Here is an 11,614-nt window from a genome sequence, read left to right on the forward strand (position 1 = left end):
TGGAAGTACCCCTAAGTGGTGTGGTCGAAAACGTGGTGGTTCTGTCGAAAATATGGTGTGCATCATTAGCATCTTTTAGTTAAGGCTACTGCAAATCAAACATATCCTTTCATTCGAAAAAGGGTTACAATTAGCACCTTCTTCAACTCTTATTATTCTTGTTCACTCTTATTTCCCAATTCAAACCCTATCCCTAATTCTGCATTTTCTACACACTTTTTTTTTTATCGGAATGGACGAGATTCAGCCGCCGGAGGGTCAAATAAACGGTGCCGGAGGAACCCTAATTCTTCACTCGTTGGAGCCCGCCATCGGATCCAAACGACAACGCCGCCCAAGCGTCCGATTGGGCGACATCGGTGGCGACCAGCCCTATGATTCCACCCGCCGCAACACAAAGCCTTGGAAACTCGCCTTCGATGGCCATCATCACCACCACCACCGCAACAAGGACAAGGACCCAGGTAAACCTTCCAAGACTCGTCCTTTAACGAACCTGAGCGAGTTTAACGAAACCCTAGAAGTCTCGAACGAGCGTGAAGCCGGGAACGTGGACTCTGTTGCAATTGGCAGCTGGAAGGTGAAGGAGTCCAAGAAGAGGGGCTCTGTGGCCACCAAAAGGGTCAGATCGAATTGGGTTTCGCGAATCGAGGACGGTGGCGGGGATAATGGCGGCGGAGAAGGGGAGGGAGAGAAGTATAATAACGGGGACGAAGATGGCGAGGACGATGATGGGTATCGGGAATTTGAGGTTGAGAATTCGGAGAGCCCTTTGAAGGAGCAAAGCCCTATTCATAGCATGGAGAATTTGGCGGTTGATGGGCATAGGAGGGTTTTTAAGGGTAGGGAAAGGGAGCAACAGCATGATGGGGTTGAGCTATCTGCACCTTCTGATAATGATGTTAGGGATTGGAAGTGCGGGGATAGGAATAATGAGAATGGTGGTGGAAGGGTTAGGGGTGGTGAAGATGGTGTTAGGGTTTGGCTTAATGGACTGGGGTTAGGCAGATATGCTCCCGTGTTTGAAGTGCATGAGGTGGATGATGAGGTTTTGCCCATGCTGACTCTAGAGGATCTCAAAGATATGGGGATTAGTGCTGTTGGGTCCAGGAGAAAAATGTACACTGCCATTCAGAAGCTTGGTAAGGGCTTCTCCTGAGCTGAACTTGTTTTTGGTGCTGCCCTGCCTGCCGGATGTAGATTCTCAGCCGTAGTGAATTCAGATGCTTGTGTCTGAACTGAACTGAGTTTTAGTATGTTCTTCCATGACGCTTTTTTCTAGGGTTGGAAATGTTAGGACCTCACTTGTTTGAGAAACAAACACCCTTCTTGAAATCCAGTGCAAGTATATATAACTCTGCGAATTTTGTTGGAGCTATTCATTGAATTATTTTTTGTCTGAAGCATTTATAGATTTCTAGTTGGATTTCATTGATGACTTGGATCGGTAACGTGAAGGGACAACATATGTCGTATAATGCAATTGGAAAGTTTTTTTTTTCCGTGAAAGAAAAGGGGCATGCTGTTTAATTTTCTCATCCTGTCCCTGGGAATGCCAACTATGCTATCATATCTACAAAATACGCGTTCTAAAATGTTGTGTGGGTAATGTAATCTGTTTTTTAGGAGTTACAATGCCTAGAGAATCAATAACTTTCAGGTTTCATTCTCCAGGTAAATTAATTACAACATTATAGCGCATGTATTTTGTAGATGTGATCGCAGGTATGTCCTTATTTGATTATCGTGGTCTTTATTCATATTCATTTATTCAGAATTTCGTTGTTGCTTGCAGTTAATTCTATTGAAAACATCTGTTTTACTAATGTTTAACGTCTAGTAACAGGATGTATTCAAGTTTGCAATGATGTATATTCTGTTTGTGCTGGCAACATCTGTTTCTCTTGCATAATGGTTTTGTACATTTTAATCAGGATGTTTGAAATTAGCTGAGCTGCTGCTTAGTCTTATCGTTGTTCCATCTAAAACTTATTGTCTTGAGTGGATGTGGCATAGTTATGAGAACACTTGCAATTATATATTTTTACATAGCAGGAGTGACTTTGGTGGTGACCCGTAATGCTGTTTGGATGTCATGATATATTTAATGCTTCAACTGAATTCTGTCTTGTATATCCAGTGATGGGGGCACCATCTAAAAGTGACTAATTTGGTTGTGCTTAGTGGATTATGTGTGAGTATCTTACTATTTTTTTATGCTCCCTGAAATATGAGTACATTTCTACTGCGTTTTCTGCTATATCTATTTCTGGATTAACATATTTTAAAATTATTTTATCATGATGGATCAATTTGATAAAAACTGAATGAAGTAGGAGAAGAAAACTCTATTGAGAGGATGAATGCTTTCGAATGATCTGGCATGTTTGCTTTGTACTTGATTGTATTAAGAATAAATTAAGCATAGCCTAGACCGAACGTACCTTAAGGCACTTATGCGAAGATGTGTGGGATCCTGCTGATGGGACCTGAGTATTTTGATTGTTTATATTGCAAGGATTTAACTGATTAATAGAGGTAACAATTAGGAAGTTGAAGAATATGCTTAAGATTGCATTAATGGAGTGCAAACAGCTTATGAAGAGCAGGTAAATTACGCGGTAATAATGGTGATATTCTTAGTAGTAGTGAGAGTATTAAATTTGTTGAGTATACTACCGTTATTGTTGAATCCACTGCATGATACATTCTTTCCGTTGTTCACATCAGTGTTTAAAAGCCATCAAATAAAAAAGTTTTCAAATCACTAGATTACAATCATGGTAACCAAGTTGGAGACAAGAATCAAAAGTACTGCCCAAGTTGAGGAGTGCAATTCAATTTACATGATCATGACATTCCAAATTCTAACGACAAGACTAAACCAGATTTCTTGTACGGTAATCTATCTGGCCGAAGTATGCTTGATTAACATCACCAAAATGAGCTTATCAATACTCAATTATCTGCCCCTTTCTTTTCACGTGCTCTAACATGTTGCACGCTGGAACCTTTATCCTCGTATTACCTTATCCTATAAATTTCACGGGGTTGCCGCACTTTGCCCTGGTTTTCATTTGCATCCTTCTTTGGTAATATTAATGTTTGAACCACTACATACTAAATCCTGTTGTAACTTTAGTTGATCACGTTCTGAGAAAGTGGTTTTTCTACTAGTGTTAAATCCCATTGTAGATACTGTCGTTCAAAATCATAATTGAGAAATCATTCTTGCAAATCGATATCTCCTTTCATTATCGTTTCAACTTTAACTGTACTTTGTCTAGTCTCTACTTTCATTGATATTGGTTTTTATTTGTCTTATCTGTATACTCAAACTTCTGATTCAATTAAAAATCTGACATTCTTAATATATAAATATAACTCATTAGTTTAAACACATTTCAATTATATTTAATGGTTTGAAATAAATTTTTAATAACCTATAAATGATGCAGGCCATTAATCTTGAGATTCATTAGACATCAAATGAACTCCAGATTCATTCTATTTTAAATTTATCAGTTTATATAGAATTACAAAAATAAATGTTGAATATAAACTGTTACCACAACCTGGACAATGGCGGGCTAATCCTTTAAACATTCAACGAATCAGATATTTTACACCCATCATACATTTCCTTCTATCATCACATATATTACTTTTTCATACTTTTTTTTTTCTCTCCTTGTTCCATATCCAATGTAGTGTGGGAAAGAACAACACGAATATACAAATCTAATGAAGATCTGGTGTTATACATCATACAACAAAGACTTGTCAATTGAAATACATAACAAAGGGGTGTGGACATGGGAAACAAAAAATAAGTAAAAATCACAATATACAGGGGCAAAAAATCATTTCTTTCTTCATTCTAGGATGTCAAAATCCAAAGAAATAGATTAATTGCTTCTAAATAATGAATCAAATGAATGACCAATTGTTGATAGCTTGAATGAACGCAAAAATTTCCAAGGTGAAGTCATCTGGGTGTCTGCAGTATTACTTCTCCCCACTTTGTCTTTGGCAGGATCGTGACTTTTAACAGATCCAGAAGATTTTGAATGAAATATGGTAGAGGCTGTGGATGTTTCGGTGGCTCCAAATGAAACAGCTCCTTTGTTTGATGCATCAAGTGGATATCCAACAGCTCCATCCTGATGAGGAGGTGGGAATTTCTCACTCTTACTTTTTGCATTTGCATGGGTCACAACTCTCCACCTCTGAAAAGACACTTGTAAATTGTAATTTTGCTCAAGGAAGCAAATAAGACAAAGCTGAAGTGAAAAGCTTTGGTAACCATGAGATGAGCCATCAGATCAAACAATACTCATCAGAGATCAACATTGAAGTGACAATACATCACAAAAAAATGTTTTTTAAAGCCAAGCCGCAAATTATCAGAGAATCCAAAGCAAAAAAAGGTGCTAAATAATGTAGGTATCTGGTTCCTGTGAGTTCTATGGTTCATTAGTTTTGGTACATTGATGCAAGTATACAGAATAAAATGGATGATCAGACTTAGGATATACATTAAAAGTGTGTGTATACTCGGGAGTGTAAAAGGAACAGAAAATAAAACTTAGCAACAGCATAATTAAAGTGATACTTAAGTAAATGTGGAGAGAAGATAAATCTAACAGAAACATCTAATCTGGCATACATCTAAGTTCGTTTGAATTTCCGCATTGGCTTCTGGGGCCGGAATGGCCAAACTACGCTCGCGTACTCTAACCCTTTTGGCACCATCAACTGCATTAGTTTTTCCACTTAGAGTTTTTTGCCTGAGAATGGTAAAAAAAAATACAAGCTTTAATAGCACCAAGACAAAAACATCTAGAAGTCACAAAAAACAATAAATAATAGAACCTTCTTGCTTCTTCATCTCTCAGTTTTATATCCAATTCTTTGGTAGGAGGATACTTTGGCAAACTAGATGGTTCACAAGTATATGGCTCAGTGGTAAAGAACTGCAGATAGAGAATAGTTGTGAATTAAATTAATAGATTACATCTCAAATATAATACTAATCCACAGCAATCACTCACCTCACTATTTAGAGCAGATGAGACAGTGCCACGATCATTAGGATCTATTGCAAGAAGAGTTTCAATCAGAGGCAACGAAGAAGGGAAATCCTTGAATGTTTCTAAGATGTTTCTTTTATAAGGTTGCTGCGGCTTAAAGAGTGTAGCATTTGGCAATCTATATTTCTTCCAATATTCCTCAGATGGAGAGCCACATAACTTAAATATCTTGTGCAGCTGCTCAACCTTGGTGCAAGAAATTAAAAAATCAGCCACACGTCTTCCAGAAAATATGCATGGCAAGATATAAAAAGCATGAATATAAAACAACATAAACTTGATACTGTATGAACTTCCTAAAGCTTGATAGAGGTGCAGTGTATTCAAATACTAAACCATTTTGCAGTGTTTTCTGATTATAAATTATAAAACACTCGCATTTTCAGTAGCTTCTCTTTATTCTCGGACTATAATGATGTTTCTGCCTTTAGGCCTATAAACCATATCTGGTCAGCCGTCCATCAAGCTAAAAAAGGTGAGTGCTATCAATTGATCATTGCTTATGCACAATCTAATTTCAACTCCTGGAGAAAGTCATTTGTTTCTTTTTCTTATTTTTCTCACCTAGGAATGTTTATTGATAGGTTTATCTAAAGAGTTCAAAGTTACTCAACGAACAATACAAAGAAACAATACCTCTGTTCGGCCAGGCATGATTGGCTTTCCAGCAAGAAGTTCTGCTAAAATGCAGCCAGCACTCCAAAGGTCGACACCAATGCCATAGGATGTAGCCCCCAGAAGAAGCTCGGGGGGACGGTACCAAAGGGTCACAACTCTACTGGTCATAGGATGTTTTTGCTTAGGATCATAGAAAGTTGCCAAACCAAAATCTGCAATTTTAAGTATTCCGTCGTTGTCAATGAGCAGATTGGAACCCTTGATATCACGGTGCAAAACTCCTCTGCTATGGCAATGCTCAAGCCCAGATAGCAATTGCTTCATATAACATTTGATCTGTCACATAGAACATACTGAGAAACAATCAGCCTATCAGTACAATTTTTCCTTACATTTTTAAATGTGAAAGATTAATCCCCCCTTCTATTCTTACTAATGCTTGAAAAGGCACTACTGTTTCGCATAATTTCACCATTAAACCAAGCAATAAAACTGTATCATTTAACATTCTTCTTCCAACAGTACAAAATGTAAAATCATCACTGTCCAAATGGATAAAGTATTACTACATGGTCTCAGACCACCATGTACTCATAGTCCTGAACAGTCTTTCAAATTACAGAAAAGACTTAATAGAACTCGATTATGTGTCATGTGTTATTGAATGAGGATTACGGCAGTCGAGGACCATATAATAACTTTTACCTCCCTATATGATATGCAAGCTATACTATGTAAACTACGGATAAATGATAATGTAAAATATACATACATATGTACATTTTTTTAAACTATAATATTGATATTTGTGTGAACCAACATTGATACGCACATACGTTGTTTATAAATGACCAAAGAATTCATTGGGGATTAGATGGAATTTGAACATAAAAGTAAACATATTCCACATTATTTTAAAAAATTCTCCACAAAATTCCCATAGTTTAAAAAGCAAAGCACTTCAATGCACTCTCAAAATTCTCCTTCCAAACACACATAAAAGTAAAGAAAGTTCTTTCCTTCAGCATGGTTGCATGGACAAAGCAAAACTTCCGAATCAAGTGCCGAACTCATTTTATGGAGTGATGTGACACGGGAAACTTCAGAGCAAGAATCATACAAAATCAAAAGTAATGAACACGCTCACAATACTTGGATCTATGGGACCCTTTTCTTGGAAGCTTAAGGAGCAAAATAGTAAAATTTGGAAAAATGAGCATAAAATAGTGGTACCTGTGGCTCAGAGAATTTGACACCCACACCAGCTGCAAGACCAGCAAGATCATGTTCCATGTACTCAAATACCAAGTAAAGACTGGATGATATTCTTGAAGTAACCAACCCTTCAAGCTTCACAACATTGGGGTGATCAAGCCTCCTCAAAACAAGAATCTCTCTTGCCATGAACTTCACACTCTCTGCCTCCAAATTGTCAAATCTAACCTTCTTCAAAGCCACTATTTTCCCAGTTACAAGGTCTCTTGCTTTGTACACATTGCTATAAGTCCCTTGCCCAATCTGAACCAAACAACACAGAAATCAACAACAAAACCTTTTTTCACTACACGTAGCGTCATTTAAGAAAAGAAACTATCTAACAGAAGACAAAAAGAACACAAACAATCATTTAAGAAAATCTTTATCTTTTTTTTTTTGGGAAATGCAATTAAGCTTCGAAGTTCAAACTTCAAAACACTTACCTTAGCAAGCTTCTCGAACGTGTTGGCACGGCGAGGAGTCCAGTCTCCAAGTGCGTCGCCGGCGACGACCATCAGCCACGGCGGCCACCCTTGGTGACTCGTCGTGAATGAGTCAAGTCGACGTCTCCGGCGCTCCGGCGCCAGAATAACGCCGGAAAGTTCGCCGGCGTGCACAGTCTCCTGCTTCTCCTGAATCTTAACGGCATTATTCCCGCCGACGGAGGTCGAAGTTTTATCCCGGCGACTGTCGACAGAACCCGCCGGCTTTCGAAGGACGCAACCCATCTGTCAGAGGTGGCGGTGGCTGTTGGTGGCGGTGGCAGGGTGGCGAAAACGCATGGAGGCGCCGTAAGCAGTGAGGGAGTTGATAGCCGGCGAATGAGTGAGAATTCTAAGGTTTGTTTTTTTTTTTCAAGAATACAAGATTTTTGAGGTAAGGAGTCTGAGGATGTCACAAATTCGCTTTTTTACATTCAGTTTGATTGTTATTACTATACTATACACAATATCTACTACTAATAACTACCTATTCAAACAAAACATTCATTATTAGTTAATGATATCATCATCATCATTTTGGCGTTGAGTTTCCAAAGCCTCATCTTTGTGGAATTTGTTATTGTAAATTATTAAAAACAACACTGATATATATAGATATTATAATCACTTTTATTTTAATTTTACAAAATATATGAGACATCTACAAAATATCCAAACTAGTGATATTTTAATCATATAAAACATAAATGTTAATAACGGGATTTAATTATTATTTATCTCTAAAAGAGTTGAAAGAAAGGAGACACGGGTTTGCGCAGAATAACGGGATTGCCACAATGTCTGAAACAGAGAGATTGAGAAGGAAAAGGTCGAAAGCAAAACGACGCAGCATTGTGACCTGGCAAGGCATAGCATGATGAGGAAGCAGATTTTGGTGGTGAAAAAGTCAAAGTTGGCATAAAGGCTAAGTGCTTTTGTTGGGTTCTCAACGTCAATTATTGCGGTTTTCTGAATTTTGATCTTAATTCTTTCCCTGAATTGGTTAATGTTTGCACGAAGCGTAGTCACGGACAAGAACCAAGTTTATTAATTAAACTCTGTTCTTACATTAAATTCGTAATTAAGTTATGTCAACTCGAAATTAAGTCACATAGTTCTTAAATAACGTTTGTCAACGTTTATTTAATAGTATTAGTAGGATTATTTTTTATAAATAGGAAATATTTTATATAATTATCAATTTTAATGATAAAAAATAATTAGTTATCTTAGTGATCAATTTATAAATTATTGGTAACTAAAATAGTTTTTAAATCAGTAATTATAATGAATTAGTCTTTAAATTGATCACTAACCTTAATTATTAAGGTTTTGACTATCAAAGTAATTAGTCTCTAAATTAGTCACTATTTTTTATAATGTGAAAAATTTTAAGATTAATTTACTATAATGACCAATTTAGAGATTAATTTAAAATTATTTTAGTTACTAATAATTTTTAATCTATAAATTAATCACTATAATAATTAATTATTTTTTGTTACTAAAATTGATATTTGAGATTTTGTTGCAGTGGTAAAATGCATATTTTTTCTTTAATACAAATTTGTGGTGATTTCTTTTAATCGAGATTAATGTTATAAGGTGATAATTTATGCATTAAGTAGTAAATAGAATAATTTATCGAAATAAAAAAAATAAAGTTTAATATAATTAATTATTTTATTTAAATTAAATATTGAAAAAATAAAATCATTTAAATAAAAATAGTCGAAATACAAAATTTAGGGAGGTGTCCTCTACACATATAAAGTTATACTGTGTAATAATTAGTTTTTGTTCAGATCACTTTATTGAGGTAATTTTTATAGAGCTTTTAAGAATGTACTATTTTAATCTTTATACACCTTTAAGTCAACATATCAGAATTTTTAAAAATTAAACAACTTTAATCTATTTCTAATATATACAATTTCTTATACAAAATGTTATAATAATAGTATAAATATTTCATTTTGTATATTGCATAACCACGAAAGAAAGAGGAATGATAAACATTGGTCAATACAGCAAAAGATATTTTGTATTACACTTCCAAATCAGTAGTTTGAGCGTGTCAAACTTTAAGGAACATTTGGTTTCGAAAAGGGTTGTTTGCATTTATATAATTTATTTATAAGAAAATAGATTTTAGAAAATTTTACTATAAAGTTTTGTACACAGAAGTCGTAATCTATTTTAGTAAAATTTCAGGTCAGGATAGTGAATCAAATGTACATGGAACACAAAATAAAAAATATCATCACCCTCAAAATCAAATTTGCAGGCCCTGAATTTTGAAATTTGTTGAATGTCTAAAAATTAATTTAAGTCTTATAATAAGTTTAAATTTATCTTAATCTATTTAGCCTACTTGAGGATAGACTCAAACTTACTTTAAACTTAATTCTAGTACATTTGAGAAGGGACATTACAGATTGGTTTTTTTTCTTGAGACCTTTTCAAAGGTAGACCAGAGGTTATTCATGCATCAAGTTTACAACTTTAATTTTAAGGAGAAGGAGAAAATTCAAATATTTTATTCAGAAAATGAACAGGTATAATGGAAGTAGTGTAAGCATGATAAAACATGCTACATATTTCTCAGAATCAATCTCTGTCACTCTATTGCTTGAGAACAAACTTTGAATAACTTGATTTATTGTGTTTGTTTTGGTGGGTATGTAATGAGCTTTTTACATGACTTGGAAGAGTCCCTTGAAGTTCTATTTAATAGTCAATACACTGTTACAAGTTTGCTGAAAAACTTGGCAATTGCATGTCCTCAAAGTAAGTATTATCAGAACTTAGCAATTTGTTAACTTTTAGGAAGTGGAGTAAAGGACTAAAGAAAATATATAATATAGAAATTGGAAAATAATCTGCATCAATGCTACAACCATAAATGCATGAAGCATTTGGCAAAATTAACAAAGAGAAGACGGATATGGTCTCCATCTGATCGATGGAATCACAAGATAGGAAATTAAGAAACTTAAGCTGCCCAACAAAGAGGCACTGACCAAATAAAAAAGAATAAAGGGAATGTAAGTGTCTTCATCGATTTGTTGTTTTTGCAGGAACAAAGCTTCTGTCATCACCATTACACATACACCTTGGGTGATAGCACGACCTAACCTTCAGTAGACTCTTCACCGAACCAAATTTCTTCTTATTTCCTTTTCTCTTCGGTGTTGATTCTGATTTCCGACATACCTGACAAAAGAAAAATCATCACCAAAACTGTTTTCTTGCGGTAGATGGAAAATTTTAACCCAAGTTCAGGCAACTTTAGATATATTGTTTCTTTCTGTTTTGAGTGGTTTAAACAACAAATTTAAGCACAAAACAAAGGAGCATATGAAGTGAAAGGAAATGGTGAAATCCTGATAGTAGCTTACCTTGTTTGAATTTGTTGATGCAATTGTTTGAACAGAATCTACGCTGCGCGTTTTTCTGTACTTGACAATGGGTGGACAATTACCTGCATCATTTATCAAGATTTTCAGGTAAAAAAGTGACAGTTTTTTTTACCAAATAATGCTATCAATTCTTTCAGTACTTACATTCACTCTCCTTTATTTTCTCGGACTCAATGCAATAAATTCTGAAACTAGGTGATCCAGGACGTATAAGCCTATCTTCATCATCACTATCATCATCACCTTTTGCACCCAATTCTTCATCTTTTTCCTTCCTCGGCTCTCCTTCTGGCTTTGCACTCTTTTCCTCCTCTGCTTTGACCTCTGCCACAACCATCGTAACAACATAATTCAATTTATCTTGGTAGGAATCCATGTCTCTGTTAACCTGCTCCGTGTTATCTTTGTTGGGGTGATTCTCCTCCATAATTCTACCTTCAGAGTTTGGCACCGGAGCCACTCTGGAAAGTTTTTCTGCGGCTGTTACTTTCGTCACCATTTCCTCTCTGGGTTTTTGAATCTCTTGTGAAGAAGAGACCTTATGCCCCGAATCATTTTCAGGCGAAGATTGAGAATTCGAATCCTCTTCATCGCCATGCTTTAATAGCTCCTTCTTGGAGAGGGTGCTTTCTGCATTCCTCTGTTTTTTGAAGTCCTCAAATTTGGCAACAACTTTGGGGATGACTTTTGCTGGGACACCCTCTCCTTTGGCTGCATTTAGTTTTGAGGTGCGTAGCCCCAT

At 35.7% G+C, this 11,614-nt stretch overlaps 3 protein-coding genes across 3 annotated transcripts; 1 reads left to right on the forward strand and 2 right to left on the reverse strand.

The window, feature by feature from the left end:
• On the forward strand, nucleotides 1-1,435 carry LOC108331631 (uncharacterized). Its single transcript, XM_052876366.1, has one exon. It carries the CDS (start codon nucleotides 233-235, stop codon nucleotides 1,157-1,159), a length of 927 nt encoding a protein of 308 aa, XP_052732326.1. The 5' UTR covers nucleotides 1-232; the 3' UTR covers nucleotides 1,160-1,435.
• Nucleotides 1,436-2,986: 1,551 nt separating this feature from the next.
• LOC108324643 (probable serine/threonine-protein kinase At1g54610) lies at nucleotides 2,987-7,953 on the reverse strand. Its single transcript, XM_017557588.2, has 7 exons — nucleotides 7,412-7,953; nucleotides 6,945-7,229; nucleotides 5,730-6,047; nucleotides 5,055-5,279; nucleotides 4,876-4,976; nucleotides 4,670-4,790; nucleotides 2,987-4,229 (listed from the first exon to the last, which is right to left on the reverse strand). Exons 1-7 carry the CDS (start codon nucleotides 7,694-7,696, stop codon nucleotides 3,909-3,911), a joined length of 1,656 nt encoding a protein of 551 aa, XP_017413077.1. The 5' UTR covers nucleotides 7,697-7,953; the 3' UTR covers nucleotides 2,987-3,908.
• A 2,669-nt stretch (nucleotides 7,954-10,622) lies between these two features.
• On the reverse strand, nucleotides 10,623-11,614 carry LOC108325357 (uncharacterized). The gene is made up of 3 exons (XM_017558423.1): nucleotides 11,017-11,614; nucleotides 10,852-10,934; nucleotides 10,623-10,760 (listed from the first exon to the last, which is right to left on the reverse strand). The coding sequence occupies exons 1-3, from the start codon at nucleotides 11,612-11,614 to the stop codon at nucleotides 10,623-10,625; spliced, it is 819 nt and encodes a 272-aa protein (XP_017413912.1).

This window comes from Vigna angularis, chromosome 1 (assembly GCF_016808095.1).
Source record: "Vigna angularis cultivar LongXiaoDou No.4 chromosome 1, ASM1680809v1, whole genome shotgun sequence".
Lineage (NCBI taxonomy): Eukaryota > Viridiplantae > Streptophyta > Magnoliopsida > Fabales > Fabaceae > Vigna > Vigna angularis.